This window comes from Aureobasidium melanogenum (genome assembly GCF_000721775.1).
Source record: "Aureobasidium melanogenum CBS 110374 unplaced genomic scaffold scaffold_41, whole genome shotgun sequence".
Lineage (NCBI taxonomy): Eukaryota > Fungi > Ascomycota > Dothideomycetes > Dothideales > Saccotheciaceae > Aureobasidium > Aureobasidium melanogenum.
In genome coordinates this window covers 1-15,989 of record NW_024470093.1, presented here as the reverse complement: position 1 = coordinate 15,989, position 15,989 = coordinate 1, and the positions used below count along the sequence as shown (strand labels likewise).

Here is a 15,989-nt window from a genome sequence, read left to right as displayed (position 1 = left end):
AAGGCCGCTCGCCTACGCGTACGGGTTCTTTGCTTCGAAGCGAGCTGTCCATAGGCCTTTGTTCTCTTTGACCTTTAACTGCAAGGAACGCAACAGGTTATAGCATGTGCGCAGCGTTGGGGCAGGCACGCCAAGCCGATCAGCTTCTCTTAGCGGCGCTCCCACGATGGTGTCAATTTCCATGGCGTTTCCCTGCATACAAAGTCAGTCAAGGTTTCGCACATAACTCTGTGGGTCAAGATTGGCACAAACCTTGCGACAGTCCTGGCCCATGCTCGGCATGAAGAAGCCCTCATGGGTGTCGCACTTGATAAAGAAAAGCTCCAGATCTTTCGGAAGGACCACACCAGCCGCCATCGCGATTGCCCGAATCTCGCGAATCAGAGGATAGATCAGATCATCAATCATGAACTGGGACATCCTCATACGAATAACGTCAATGCCTGTGAGCGCTGCCACGACATTGTAGGAAGCGTTGTACAGGAGCTTTCGCCATCGCGAAAAAGATACATCCTCATCAAAGATCCATTCAACCTTACCACCTGCATTGTATGCATCGATTAGGTGCAGCGCCGAGGCTTTGGCTATTTCGAGATCGACAGTCTGATTTGGGAAGACTCCTAGCCTTGTGAAGTCAGGTTCATCGTGCTTAATGGATCCATTGATTTCGGCTGCTCCAATCAGTGAGACACCGGAGAGGATAACATTCGTAGGGAATCGCTCGACCAGAGGAAGCTCAATGTTCAATCCATTTTGTAAGAGCACAATTGATGTGACTCCTGGCGTCACAGCGGGCGCGATGAGGTCGCTGACTGTTGGAGGGATGTCTGGGATGTTCTTTGTCGCGACAATTATGTAGTCGAATGGTTTCGAGTCGCTTGTGGTCATGTCAGGGACCGTCTTAGTGATGTGTGATGGTCGGAAGCCTTGAATATCTCTCCCATGATCGACAGAATCGATGGAGAAGCCTTGCTTCGTGACAATGTCGTACGTGGATCGTAGCACCGAAGTCACCTCAGCTTTGCCCCCAATCTCGAGTGCGTAAGATGCCATGGTCCCAACGCCGCCACTGCCGACGAGCAAAATGCGCCATGGCCTCTCGATATTTTGTTTGGCGGCGGGCATCGTCAATATTGGTTGCAGAATAGATCTGCTTGCCTGGATGGTACAAGGAGCCGAGAGTAATGTTCTGGCCTGCAAACAAAGAGTCAAGCAATGTGACTCTTATATGTCGAGTGTGGGTGAATCATCTGCCCTGGGCTTCTCTGCTGTTGTTGGTGTAACATGATGCCTACCGTTGTGGAGTAGTGGGGCGAGGCTGATCCTGAGAACGAGCTTATCGACTCCATAAGAGGCAACTTATCGCGCCGGTGCGGTTTCCACACGCCATCTGCCTGACAGCCTTATCAAGAAGCTTGCATTGAGCTTGGCTCGATAGTGGTGTCGCCTGCCCATGAGGGAAGATAAGCACCTACGGCAAAGTATCGCCGCCTGATAGGCGTACCGAACATGCCCAGGACTTCTTTCCCCGCACCTGGCTTTAGTGATGGTCAAATATTTGTCTTTGCCTTGCAGACATTTCCTTTGAATCACGAATCTTTATGAAGATGGACGACGGAACCGCCGCTGTATTGCCGGTCTTGACCATAGCCGAAATCAAGGAACATGGGACCAAAAAACTGCCCCGAGTCTATCAAGGTTTGCAGATTAGTCTGGACATCATGAAGCCGATGGGCTGACACAGTCAGAATATTTCAACCATGGAGCAGCCGACATGTTAACGTAGGTACTTCTCAAGAATAGTAGAGCAAACGAGAGACGATTGACAAGGTTGGCAGACTACATGACAATGAAGCGGCTTACAACAGATACAAGATTCTTCCACGAGTTCTCCGCGATGTCTCTACAGTCGACCCTAGCACCACAATTTGGGGCACGAAGGTATCAATGCCGTTTGGCTTCGCGCCTGCTGCCATGCATTGCCTTGCACATCCTGACGGCGAGGTTGCAACCTCCAAAGCTGCTGCCAAGTATGGAATAGCTATGGGACTCTCGTCATGGGCCACAACCTCGATTGAAGAGGTTCTTTCGCATGGTCTTGGAAATCCATATGCTATGCAAGTCACTATCATGAAAGAGTTGTCCATCAGCACGTCTACCATCAAAAGGGCTGCAAGTAAGCGTGATCGTCACCGAGCTGTTGCTTTCATTCAGGTTCCTGACGGTTGAAACCAGATGCAGGAGCAAAGGCCATCCTCCTGACAGTGGATGCTCCATTCCTTGGCCGTCGTTATAACGAGTACCGTAACAAGTTCGATCTCCCAAAAGAGCTACGATACCCTCATCTAGAGAATCTGGACAAGTCTCTGACAGACAGCTATGGGAAACATGAGCAAGGTATTTATGGAGGTGTATCAAAGCAGTCCCATCACCCGAATAACCATATCTCCCTAGAACGTACCTTTGGCTGGGCGGAAGCGTTAGGCTACGTTCGGAAACATTGTGATCTCCCTGTCTGGATCAAAGGAATTTATACTCCAGAGGATGTCTCTTTAGCCATTTCCCACGGTGCCAATGGGGTGATTATATCAAACCATGGAGGACGCCAGCTCGACAGCGTCCCCGCGACGCTTGATGCACTTCGAATCTGCGCTCCCGCTGCCAAGGGCCGCATTCCAATCGCTGTAGATGGAGGGATTCGCCGTGGCACTGATGTGTTCAAAGCTATTGCTTTGGGGGCCGATTTCTGCTTCGCTGGAAGACTGCCCATCTGGGGCTTAGCTGTGAGCAAAATTTTACCTCGATCACTGTCGCAAACGCTAGATTTGAGTCGATCGCTGACTTTTTCGATCAGTTTGACGGGCAACAAGGTGTCGAATTGGTTCTGCAGATCATGTTAGATGAGTTCAAGCTGTGCATGGGTCTCACCGGGTAAGAATGAGACAATCACTTTGAATCTAAGAAACACTCGACTTGCAGTCTGCTTACATGATCTCTCTAGGTGTAAGACTGTGGCTGAGATCAACAGGAGTCATTTGGCTGTCCTTAATTCGGACGGCTTGCTTGCCAAGCTGTAGATCCGTAGATGAAATTGACAAAATGTGTTCATTTCAACTCAGCATATTGAACCAATTGATCTAAGCTTTGTGACTTGTTTAATAAAGAAATACGCCAACCACCACATGTACCAGAAATGATCATACATGGCGAGCACCATCTGCAAATACGATAGAGATTGATTCTATCCCACGCAATGCCAGCGACTGTTTCGCAACGGTCTCTCAGTATGCCTGACCAGTTGACAAGCAACTGCCTCATATCGCAGGTAACACCGCCTCTACGCACTACTACCAACTTGCGGAAGCAAAGAGTTCTTCGTTACAAGACAAGAGTACTCGATTGGAAGTGCAGCCATGCATGCTTATCTCCCGCGATAGGCAAGTGTCAGCACCCCTACCAGGATCGCATATGGCTGCCAAGTTAAGGCTGGCCTATCTACCCTGTGCTGAACGTCCAGATAATGAACACAAGGAAGGAGCAAAGGTATATTTATGTGAGCTAGTTCGCTCGGTTCTGTTAGGCTGCGGTCGCTCGGATCTAAGTTGTGTTTCTTGCCTATCCACAAACTTTCCATTTTACGATAGCTGTATTTTCCTTCTAAATTTCTTACTGCTATGGACGACAAAAAGAATCCCGATAGCATCATCGCCAATGTCGCCAACGAGTGTCCAATCGAACATGGCCAAGTCGAGGAGTTCCAGATCGTTTCCAGGCCTTACGGCAAAAGCACACGCCGAGTCATGCGTCCACGTCACATCCAAATGATGGCAATTTCTGGTGCCATAGGTACAGGCCTGTTCATCGGTTCGGGCGGAGCACTCGCTCGTGCTGGGCCTGGTGGCTTGTTTCTGGGCTATTCCATTTATGCCGTACTCACATGGTCCACCTTCAATGCCATGGGGGAAATGGTTTCTTGGCTGCCTGTGGATGGCGCTTTTGTAGTCTATGCACATGCATACCTTGATGAAGCTTGGGCTTTTGCTATTGGAGCGGTGTATACCGTCAACAACGCACTGATTGTTGCTAGTGAGATCTCGGCTGTTTGCTCCTTGATAGGATATTGGGACCAATCGATCAACAATGGTGTGTAAACATACACTACTTAGAGTGCGGCGATTGAGGCTCACAGTACTGACACGAGGTTCTAGGTGTTTGGGTAGCGATTATAACATCGTCCATGCTAGCATTGAATGCTTTTGGAGCACGTATCTATGGCGAGGGAGAATTTTACTTCTCTATCTTCAAGGTACTGCTGATCCTTGGTCTCATCATCATGACTTGTGAGTAGCACATTCCTCCTTTCCTTGATCCACACCCAATACTAAACTATAACAAAGTCATTCTCATGGTTGGCGGTAATCCATCGCACTGGGCTTTCGGTTTTACTTTCTGGGACAAGCCTGGTTCATTCGCCGAATACATCGTGAGCGGATCCACTGGACGGTTCCTGGGCTTCTGGTCTGTGTTCGTTCAAGCTGCCTTCGCTTTTGGCGGACCAGACTACGTCGCTTTGACAGCTGGCGAGGCACAAAACCCTCGGCGTGTGATGCCGCGTGTATTCAGCCGCGTCATCTATCGGTTGGTTATCTTCTACGTTCTTGGTGTGCTCTGCGTGGGTATCCTCGTTCCATACGACGACCCTGCACTCACTTCCGGAGCCAAGGGCGCTGGATCATCGCCTTTTGTGATTGGAGTTACTAGATTAGGTATCACGGGATTGCCGTCTCTGATTAATGCCATTCTCATAACATCGGCATGGTCATGTGGGATCGAGATCTTCTATGCAGCTTCCCGGTCTGCGTATGCAATGGCTCTTGGAGGTTATGCTCCATCATTCTTATTGACGACATGGCGCGGCGTACCCATCTACTGCGTCATTGGTGTCTGGCTCGTATCACTGATCTCATTCATGACCGCAAGTAACGGCGCTTTGACAGTTTTCACCTGGATCACGAGTATCGTCGGCGCTGGAAATCTGGTCATCTACTTCGTGTTTCACATCACCTATATCCGCTTTCGACGCGCACAGACAGCCCAAGGGGTCACTGACGAGCAACGGCCCTGGTTCCGCAGGCATCAATACTATTATTCCTATGCTTCTGCATTCTTATATGGTATCATTGTGCTTACCAATGGTTTCGAAGTGTTTATCCATGGCCACTGGTCAATCTCAAATTTCATCTTTGCGTACTTCGCCCTTGCACTTTTTGTTGTTGCTTTGGGTGGATGGAAGTTGATAAGGCGGACCAAGATGCGACCGCTGGACAAGGTTGATTTGATGGCTGGAAGGTGTGCTGAGGACTGGGAGGATGAGGTTGCAGAGCCGGAGCCGAACACCCGGGTTGCAAGATTCAATCGTTGGCTATGGGGTTAGGATTTGTTGAAGGCATTCAACTGAGGACTTTATAAGGGCTTGCTTCTTCAAATCATGAGTCAGCAAGGCTGACTCCAGAGAGTCAGACTTGGGTTCGCTGGACGACGATGACAGTGCTGATTTCTCTTTGGACATATTATCTTTTCGCCGTGTTGTGCACATTTTCCGTGTCTTATTTTCACCCCATTGATTTCTCACATCGTGCAACGCTTCTACTTTCACAGCCTTTCTTCAGACAATGGCAATGTGAGAACCACGCGGGTTGTCTTGTTCACATTCTTCGTCCTCCTTTTACATCGCCTTCTCTTCACATCGCAGAAAATCCTCTGCCTCTGCCTCCTCGTCGCAGAAAACCTCTTCTACATCTTTCCGTCATCTACAAACCCACTTTCTCTCAACCTTGTTGTTGCCTCAGAGAACAGAACATCGCCCCGAATCAATCCACAACAATGCTCAAATCAATCCTGAAACCTTACTGGCCATCCTCTTCCACAAAAAGCGACTCTGATCTCCTTGGCTCACGCATCCAGATCCTTGGTCCGTCCCTACTTCTCCTCCGCCTTTCAAACTTCCACTAATGAATGTACGCGTAGAGAACTACCGTTACTTGCAACCAGAACAACGCAATGTTATGCTCATCACATCAAGCTACCAAGGCAGATTTGCAGCTCATATCGTGCAACACCCTAAGCAGGGCGGTAGAAGACTTCTAAGCGGGCGGTTTTGCATGAGTAGAGATAAGGCTATGGAGAGTTTACTGCAGGTCGTGGAAGAAGAGGTCTATAGGAGACTACATGGCTATGGAAGCTTGAGGGTGCAGGGGGTGAGGAAGTGATGAGAAAGGGCGGCGAAGGGAAGATCCATGAGGGATGAAGCAGAGGAGGGGCAAGAGAACTTTGGACTTAACAAGGCGATCTCTCGAACACGCTTGATATTGCTAGCTCGATTTGTCCTTCAACCGGCACAGGAAAGCAAAGAACAAAAAGTGGGAGATCAGTCGCAAAGACACAGAATGATACCGACACGACTCAATGAATTCACACAGCAGGGGTATCCCTGTGACTTGTGTCCAAACTCTCCTCAAGAACTCTGATAGAGCCAAGTCGGATTGACCTCCAAGCCATTCAACAGAAATCTGAAAAAGCGATTGTCGCGGCGCCGCCAATTGCGTTCGCGCATGCGATCCATAACCCAACCACGTGCCAACAGCTCAACCCATGCTGTTGTTGAACCTCGACCGAGCTCAAGTGAGCCAGCCGCTAGCGGTATCCAAGGACGTCTGTCAAGCATCCCATATCGGCAATCGACATGCCAGACCTGATTCTGATCGGACGTTCCAAAACGAACGTTGCGCTCAAGACGCCAGATGGAGTGTGTGCGCCAGGTCTTCCCGTCGTGGCTCGTGTCGCAGACGTCGAAGTGGAAAGACGAGTATGTCTCACAGTCAAGAAAGGCGCGCAAGGCATTGGGATCCCATTGCCGAAGAATGGCAGCAATAGGCCCGTTGGGGAGAAAGGCAGGCGGTGGCGCAGGCATAGCATGATAGTTTGCTATTTCTTCGACGGAGACGACTACCATATCGTCCTTCGGCCACATGTTGGCCATTGTAGCAGGTTAGGACTATTGTGATCGCCCGGAACTGCACGATAATCTGGATCGCTGAGTAATGTTAGTAGATCGACATCAGACAGTAAGGTTTTTGATAATTAAGCGAGACATACAACTGACTATGGTCTCTCTGTGATGATGGGTAAGACAAGATGGGGGAAAGGAGATTCTGGGCCAGCTTTGTACCTACAAGCGGCCATGAGCAGGCTCCTCAGAACCTCGAGGAAATAGAGAGCGGCATGCATGACCTTGGTGGTGAATTGTGATAGATCGAGTATCACCGTAGGTGCTGCATGATAAGTGCAGCAAAGACTAGCACAAGTGCCGTAGCTAGCGGCAGGAGAGGTTCGTTTCGGAAGCAAGTTTGTTGCTCCGGCAGATGATCAAGGGGCCTCGCATCTCACATATAAGGATCTCGGTGAATCGTGAGTGTTATCAAGTCGAACTGGGCAGTGATCGATGTGAGACTCCTGGTACAGGAAAGGTATGTGGCGGCCGGGGAATTACCCGATGCGCATCGCGTAGTGTTCATCAGTGACGACGGCGAGGTTGACAAAAGGCGGCGATGAACAGAGTCAAGCGATAAGAATGGGAGCCCAGTCGGACGATGGGTACAGCGACGACGAGATCCCGAACAGGGTGCCAGGCCCACGTATCATGGCCTCAAGAGCATGGTTGACATACTCTTACCCGAGAACGCAATGACGTTTCAGATACGCAAATGCTGAATGGGGGATCAAGTAGAGGGGCAAAGAGCGCAAACGAGGAGAATGAGGGGAATCGAACACACTGCCTCAATTATGTTGGTTGAGTCTTTCGCATGCAGTGATCTGTCCTGATCGAGAAGGTTCGGATAAGGTGTGCCAGAGACTGTTACCCGCCACACCAGACATGTGGAACTGCTCTGATTGCAAATGTGATAGTAATATGGGTAGGCAGCAACAGAGGACGCGTGCATAACGCGTTGAGGTCCGAACCTGAGGCAAACTAACAGCTGGTGCAGTCGATGCACACATGGTACAATACTATCAAGACTTTTTGTTGTCCGTACGTTGTCTGCGGATAGCAATACTGGAAGAAACCAGACACCGGTCAGACTCAATCTTGTCGTGTGTTCAAGTTGTGTTCCTCTCATACAGGCAAGCAGACGCGTTGAGGGACGCGCTTTTGTTCCGAGGATCAACCAAATTGCTTTGGCCGCTTAGATCGGCGGCAAGATTTCTGATGAAGGGCAAGACCAAGCCATGTCAAGATCATGTGTGCTCGAAAACCCCAGGTACGCTCCGTCCGCGAAAGCAATGGAGGCAAGCATGGCACTACAACATCCGCATGCTAAACATTTGGCGAGCCATAACGCTTGATCACGATCTCGTACCCTTATCGCAAGGTGTGTCTGTACCACAACAAGCGTGTCACTGACCTTGAGCAGCACGAATGTCCGTAAACCGTCGGACACGGCAACGAACCTTGTTCGGCCATGCGAACTTCTGTGCCACATGCTACATATCCGGTCTTACAGCTGTGTTGCACGCACTATAGATCTCCCCTGAGCACGACGACAGATGAGTCCTTTTGTCTTCGCATACTGGCCGTGCAGCGGACCTCAATGCGTGGACGAGGCGTTTCGGTGGCACAAATCCTTCTTCCTGACAAGGCTGATCCCCGACTTGAGATAACCAACCTACGCAACCGGCAAGGACGCCGGCATTCCACGCAGACGTACGCTTGCAAACACTTGTTGGGAGGTCCAGAGTCAGGGGAAGATGTAAGCTTCCGGTAGTACAGCGAATGGGCGCCATGCATAAGGCATGAAAAGGATATGTGCAGACAAGAGCACAGAGAGAATTGCGACAACATCAAGCACGTTGAAGAACGCACTCCTATCTCACTCAACATTTTGTGGTTGGCAGCGGACAATGCATCCGATAATCAGAGTCAAACCGAGGACACAGAATACGAACTTGCGGATACGCAGAGCTGTTGTTGAACAGACGTGCCGAGGTGACTACCGACTACGGTTCCGGTATGACAGCGTGCGACTGTAGTATGATTCAGATGTTGTTGCTGTCCTGTTCCAGGGGTAGAGAATCACGGGAGAACATTCCATGAACTCTGTGTGTCGAGTCGTGGTGTTGTCTGACCATCGGGTTTGAAGACTTATCGAATCTTCCAAATGGCCCTAGCTGAGAACGATCTCCAGGTCTGAAAAGGAGTCATGCGACAGTCTCTGTTTGGATTGCTGAGTTATTGACCGCTTGCGGTGCTCGTGTGACTCGGTGTACGATCGGGTAGCCGATCCAGGCATTTATTTGTGTGCGGGGGGAGCTTGCACGATTGGATCTCAAGTTTGCAGAACGACTGCAGCTATGAAGAGCTAGCATTCTGCAAAGAGCTTTTTGTGGTAGAGCTACATGTCGTGCCTCCGGTTGAAGTGCTCTTGGCATGAGAATTAAGCATCAAGATGTCGGTGAGGTGCAACATTCCGGCTCAATAAGTGTCGGCAACAATTTGTTTGTTGACATTCATCCTGTAGCAACAACACAGGTCTTGCGCTTGGGAACCGACTTGATCTTCAGGAGGTTTGACACGTGAGTTGTAAGAGACAATAGACTCGGGCACCGAGAAGCCGAACCGAAACACCCAAGTCGGTGACCGCGGTACGTACCCCAGCTTTAAGCTCCTGGTGACCACTTGACTCGAAAAGAAATGAGACATCGTCGAGCACACACCCCACGAAAGCGTACCGATCTCGAGAGATGTCAAGATGGTTTGGCTTGATTCTGTCGCACAAGCTCGCGCCTTCATACGCACCGCAGAAGTCAGCGTGCAACACCAAGATACGTTCGGCTGGTTGTCTGGGATGCTTGACGCCTGAGGGGCTCCGCTCGGACCTCGGAACAGGCCTTCCATCCTCCTAGGCCACAGAACGGCATTGCGGAAATGAGATGATGCGTCTTCTAGAAGGCTTTATGGATTTCCTATTCTCCGGGTTCCTTGTTGGCTATTTCTCCGGATTGGCAGGAGAGATGCAAAAAGAGCATTGATTCTTTGGTTGCGAATCAGTTGATCGCGCAACGGGCTTGGTCATGTGTTGAAGCCCCCATCGCTTGGATTTTCTGTTTGTTTTGAGTTTTGTTGTCCAGGTCGACTACCTTCGATCATCGTGAGTCAGACCTGTCGACGAATCTGTTTACAAGATCTTGTTTCAGTGCCTGCTTGCGACCGGTGATTGATCCAGACTTGGCCAAGGCTGACAGGTGACTTGTCTGCAGGTGTGCGCGTTGCATGTGAACAGCGGAGGATACCGTTATCAACGGTCAGTCAGTAGATTCTGATCTTGAAATAGCACGGTTGGCAACAGCCAACAGTTCTGACCACGATGCTTCCGGCTCCTCGAAGCAACAGACTCATGGCAAGCATTCTAGACCTATCATCTACTCGAGCGCAATTTACAGAGATGCGAGTCTTCTCCGTGGCATTAGTCTTGAGAGACCGCCTGTTTTGTGATGGGTGTCGCAAAAGTAAGGGGCAGGGGGAAAGCTACGAACTCTGAACGGACGTGGTACTGTACACGTTGTCGAGTATTTTATCGCAAAGTCACTGCCTCATGAGACTTGCCTCACACACGGATCTCGGAGACAGTCAACTGTCGTCCCTCCGCTGTCGCAAAGGTAAACTGCCTTGCACGCCGAGTGGCGATTACAAGTCTGAACACATTCGGGATGCGAGATGCCGATTCTCTTAATGCTCACAGTACGTGTACAGTACGCATGATGTAGAGCATTGAAGTCACATCTTTCCACGGAAGCGACGGACAGTCGTGAATGGGAATAATGGCGACTGCCTGATGCAATCGAACAGAGAAAGTTTGTCCCCCGCCCTGCAAAGGATTTGTTTTGTGCGACGCGCATGCAAAAGTAGACGACTCTTCGAGCTGGAAATCGAACTGTAAAAGATAGGTGCGTGTCTATTTGATGATCGACAAGAGGATGTACTCGAAGTAGCAAATCTGATAAACCATCGTCCATCGCACGCAACGAGAAGGATCTGCCACAGATTCTGCGAGTCTGTTGCGTATCCAACGTGGCTGATATCCTTTGGCAACGTCCGTCATGGAAGTCTTCGGCTTTGCACAGTCTCTGCATGACGCATATTTCGAAACACAGGCTTGCATTGGAAAGAAATGAGAGGACATGGCTGGGTTGCCTGGGTACGTAAACCTCCAAAGGGAGTGCCTGTTGATCAACCACGACATCATTTCGAAGATCTGCTCTTGCGCGCCTCTCCGCGAAGCGACCTGTGTGTGTGGGTCCCGAAATTTGGTGCTAAGGGTAACGTGAGCCGAACTTTAGGTTTTCCAATGGTCCACCATGACCGTTGTGCCTGCAGGGATGGCTGGACCCTGTAGCGTGCCTCGTGGTACAGATGGAATGGTACAAATGATCTTGTTGATCCCTCCTCCTCTCCTGCTCCTCTTTTGCATACTCCATATCGTCCCACCATTCTTACACCACATAAAATTCCTCTCGACTTTAAAAACTACTCAGCGACCAAACTCGACACTCATCTCAAAACAAATATGGTCACTTCCAAGTTCACCGAGATGCTTGACGACTGCGCGCCACCATCTCTTCCCTCGGCCAATGTCACACTTGAAGACTGTCTCGAACACCGTCAGAGATCTCCTTCATCAAGCAGCAGTTCCAAAGGCTCAATCGAGGGTGTCAAGTTCGCCGCACCAACACACAGCCCTCCTGCCACTCCTACCTCGCCCATCTCAGGATTGATGCGAGCCTTCTCCACTAGAAGAAGAAACAACGCCCCCTGAATGCCGTTTGGGATGAAGACATAACAACCCACTCCTTCATCAACCAGTCAGACACCCTTTGGAACAGCCAAGAACCATGCACCGACACTTCAACCATCACGACAGAAAGCCTTCAGTCCTTGCCGACGACAGATCAGCTTGACACCGCCACATTCTGATCAGCTAGATCAGCAAAGCAACCATTGAAACTCTTTTTCGAACTTCGCCCGGGAAAACTGCATCAGGTGGGCCCCCCGGACTATGAGTCAGGGTCTAGCAACCAGACGGTTTCTCCCATACCGGTGCGTGCGTCGTCCGCCACACCGACCGAACCGAGTCAATGCCGCGATATGTGTCCAACAGCGTCAACGACCCAAGGTCACCTAGTCTACGGTCTACCGGAAACAGAAAATCTTCTGTGAAATTTGTCCGAAAGACCTTTTCGCAGTGGATACCTTCGAATTTTCTCTTCAGCTCCTTCAACGGTCATTTCCGCTGAGAAGCTCATGTCTGTCTGTTCCCTCCTCAACGCACGAAGCATTGCGCTCGTGTATACGAGTTGTTACGACAGACTTTTCGTCCTTCACTCTGCCGTTTGCTCGTTACATTCAGGCAGAATGTTTGACTGCCAATTGATTCAGCTCTTTCATGTATAATTAATATTTAATCTATTATTTTACCCTCCATTTTTTTACCTACTTCATGTATGACGCACTGTTCAACGGGGTGTCTAGTGATCTACAGTGCTCTCGCTTCGCATCCACCTATTCATCTAGTACTGCCGTGTGTGACGACGTCAAGCTTGTCCTTTGCTTGCGATACTGGTGTAGCTCTGTCCCAACCAAACATATGCTGCGCATGGAGCAAAGGAATAACAAGCGGAGGAGGAAATTGCACGAATAGGAATCCCAATCCGTTCTGAGAGCGCATTACCTATTGAAAGCACGAGCGCGTTGCTCCACTTCATATTTGGAGCGAAAAAATTTCTATTGCGCGAAAAAAACGCCAAGCTGTCTGTTCTGCTGAGTTGTCACTTCTCAATTGCGACAAAGTGGCTTCTGTAGGGCGTTCTCCGGGCGATTGCAATTTCGTGCAAAAAGACCGAGCGTAATCTTTTGCCATGTACCAAATTGTGAGGCCTGGTGACGAGCAAAAGAAGAGGTCCTACCCGGGATCGAACTGGGATTACCGGAATCAGAATCCGATGTGCTAACCATTACACTATAGAACCAATTGTTGAAGCAAAGTTTAGCTTGTTTAGATAACATTGCCCGACACCAGACAGAACCACATCGCATTTTGAACTCGCAGCAAGACACTCTCGAAATCCTGACTTCGAACAGCAATCGCGCATCACACATACCTGACTTGGTTATCTTGAGGCTTTATGAACACCAAGCGAAGATCTGATAAACTTGGAAATAATCAACTGGATGCACGACTCGGGAACAGAAGAGACCCTGGATCAGCAACGCTCGCGATTGCAAATCATCTCTCTATCGCAAGGATCAACACACACAAACGTGTTCAGGCAACGTCAGCTTGTAAATCCTCCACATCAAAGACGTCTGCCTCTCTTCAGCCTCCACAGCTTATGCAAAAAAAAAACAAATCATGTGGTATGGCAATAGTGCCCGAAAAGAGAAACGGTTAACGCGTGCTAAAGAGGCTAACCACTACGTTAGAGCCTCTCGGTCGGATAATGCTGTAATTGCCAAAGGAACTTGATTTTTTAGACTACTAGCGTACGGCACGGTTATATACTAAATCCGCCAAGCAATGGCTTACTCCGGCTTTATAATAATATCCTCCCCTACTTAGACTAAAGCATCTACTTTAGTATTATTACTAGTATTAATAGAAATTAATAATATAAAGGAAATAATTAGTTAGACTTTAAAGAAGCCTTAGTTATATAGCTTGTTATAGCTATAGGTAACTTCTTCCTCTATAACTTTTTTAGTTATAGCTATAAGAAACTTCCTCTATCTATAACTCTTAGTTACACTCCTAGGAAACTTCCTTTATCTATAACTTTAGTTATAGTTATAGAAAGTTTCTCTATCTATAATTCTAATTATAGTTAGGAAATTTGCTTCTATTACTTACAACTTGCTATTAGAATCTTCTTCCCCACTATAATAGCTATTATATCTTCCTATATCTCCTTCTATTTCTTAATTCTCCTTTATTACATTTGTTGTATCTAATTTTACTTAGCTAGGTAGTAGCCTTAGCGCTAGCAACTTCTATAACGATCTTAGATCGTTTTTTATATGCTCCTTCCCTTATAATAATAGTATGCTCTAACTTTCTTACCTACTAGCATTATAAGGAGCATACTCTAAGTTTCTTACTTCTTAATTTTATGCCTTAGTTACCTATAACTCTAAGTTATAGTTACTAGCTTATGAAATTCTAGGTATAAAACCATTCCTTCTATCTAGCTTAAACCTTCTCTATAATATTAATATCTAACTTAATTAAGCTTTTTAAACTTACTTAAGTACTTCTACTTCTTCTTCCTTCTTTAATAGTTATATATTATACTACCTCTTATATACTATTCTTTTTCTTCTTTATTAGTTATAGTAACTTCCTATTACTTATATACTAATCTTCTCTTTCCTATTACTTATAACTCGCTTCTACTATGCATACGCTTTATAATAGCTTCTTTATACTCTTTATATTACTTTCCTTATATTCCTTAATAATGTCGGCATCTATTATACGCCCTACTACTAGTTCTCTTACTAGAACTAGTAAGCATAGTAGTAATAGTAGTAGCAAGCCTCCTTATAAGCCTTTAGGTAAGGGTAGTCCTAAGGGACACTATACTATAAAGAAGGACTTAGACGATGCTCGTAAGTAAATCTTCTAACTTTTATAACCTTATTATAGCCTTTTCTAACTTCTATAATAGGCAAAAAGTCGCATAAACTAGATCTCTACTTTGCTATTTAGGCTCTCTTATCTGCTCTAGCCCTAGCTAATATAGGTAAATGCTATAATCATTATCTAATAGAATCTCCCTTAGTAATCCATATGCATAATAGATTTCCTTATATACAAATTTAGTAGTAGTTTTATTATCTATAGATGTAACTACTTTTGTAATAGGCTAATTTATTACATAATCGATAGTAGTAAGCATATACTACTTTCCGCTAAGAGAAGAGAGTATAGAGCTAATAACGTCTAGTGCCTAGCGTTCGAATAGTTATAACTCTATATTAATTTAATAGAAGCATATCTCATTTTCCTTGCTACTCTTTTTCTAAGTAATCTAACAAATAGGATAGTGCCTACTAAAGTACTAAATATCCTTTTTAATAGAAGGCTACTATGCTCTAGACTCTACATATCTAAGTAAGCTAGAGGAGCTAAAATAGCCATAGTTATAATACATATAATCTAAGAAATCTGCATAGAATTCCGGTATAAGATATAGTATAACTCCCTTATTATCTAGTAGAATATATTGCAACTCTAGTATTCTATTATTATTAATAACTATATAGTTAATTACTTTCTCTTATACTAGTTTTTATAAGCGCTCTTCTTCTAGAAGAGTACTAGATAGTTAAAAGGCAATCATTACTTCTATAAAGTTAGTTTCTTTGTTTACTTAGAAACGTATAGCATTAATACGTTTTATAATATTTGTAGGAGTATTCCCTATAAAATTAAGGCGCCGTGATATAGCGTTAGGGATAATAGCTTCTAATTCTTTCCTATATTAAATCTCGATATTATACTTAGAAAACTTCTTAAACTACCTTACGACTTACTTACTTAGGGTTTTTATAGTTTGTAAGTACTTTAGACTTTTATAATTAGTTAGAATAACTATCTTATGTCTATTTTAAATATATATGGTCTATATGCACAATGCTTCTTTAATTGCAAGTCCTTTCTTTTTATAGATAGGATAATTTAGTTCTATAGCTTTTAATTTGCATCTACTAAATGTAATAGGATGCAACTTGTCATCCTTACTATTTTAGTATAGAACAGATCCTATTACCCACTCTAAAGCGTTAGTTTTAATCTAAAAAGGCTTTAAAGTGTTAGGTGTAACTAGAATAGGTCTAGTTATAAGGGTCTCTTTTAACTTATTAAAGGAATAAGTGCACT

At 46.6% G+C, this 15,989-nt stretch overlaps 5 protein-coding genes across 5 annotated transcripts; 3 read left to right on the top strand and 2 right to left on the bottom strand.

The window, feature by feature from the left end:
• Positions 1-12: 12 nt before the first annotated feature.
• On the bottom strand, positions 13-1,125 carry M437DRAFT_79410 (6-phosphogluconate dehydrogenase C-terminal domain-like protein; the record flags this gene model as incomplete). The annotated part of the gene is made up of 2 exons (XM_041027170.1): positions 13-192; positions 253-1,125. The coding sequence occupies 2 exons, from the start codon at positions 1,123-1,125 to the stop codon at positions 13-15; spliced, it is 1,053 nt and encodes a 350-aa protein (XP_040874954.1).
• Positions 1,126-1,607: 482 nt separating this feature from the next.
• On the top strand, positions 1,608-3,077 carry M437DRAFT_79409 (FMN-dependent dehydrogenase; the record flags this gene model as incomplete). The annotated part of the gene is made up of 7 exons (XM_041027169.1): positions 1,608-1,698; positions 1,749-1,782; positions 1,839-2,176; positions 2,236-2,397; positions 2,455-2,783; positions 2,855-2,931; positions 3,002-3,077. 7 exons carry the CDS (start codon positions 1,608-1,610, stop codon positions 3,075-3,077), a joined length of 1,107 nt encoding a protein of 368 aa, XP_040874953.1.
• Positions 3,078-3,674: 597 nt separating this feature from the next.
• Positions 3,675-5,434, top strand: M437DRAFT_60583 (AAT family amino acid transporter; the record flags this gene model as incomplete). The annotated part of the gene is made up of 3 exons (XM_041023777.1): positions 3,675-4,143; positions 4,209-4,340; positions 4,398-5,434. The coding sequence occupies 3 exons, from the start codon at positions 3,675-3,677 to the stop codon at positions 5,432-5,434; spliced, it is 1,638 nt and encodes a 545-aa protein (XP_040874952.1).
• A 1,080-nt stretch (positions 5,435-6,514) lies between these two features.
• On the bottom strand, positions 6,515-7,039 carry M437DRAFT_89044 (uncharacterized protein; the record flags this gene model as incomplete). The annotated part of the gene is made up of 1 exon (XM_041028956.1): positions 6,515-7,039. One exon carries the CDS (start codon positions 7,037-7,039, stop codon positions 6,515-6,517), a length of 525 nt encoding a protein of 174 aa, XP_040874951.1.
• Positions 7,040-11,225: 4,186 nt separating this feature from the next.
• Positions 11,226-11,870, top strand: M437DRAFT_89043 (uncharacterized protein; the record flags this gene model as incomplete). The annotated part of the gene is made up of 2 exons (XM_041028955.1): positions 11,226-11,378; positions 11,451-11,870. The coding sequence occupies 2 exons, from the start codon at positions 11,226-11,228 to the stop codon at positions 11,868-11,870; spliced, it is 573 nt and encodes a 190-aa protein (XP_040874950.1).
• Positions 11,871-15,989: the final 4,119 nt, after the last annotated feature.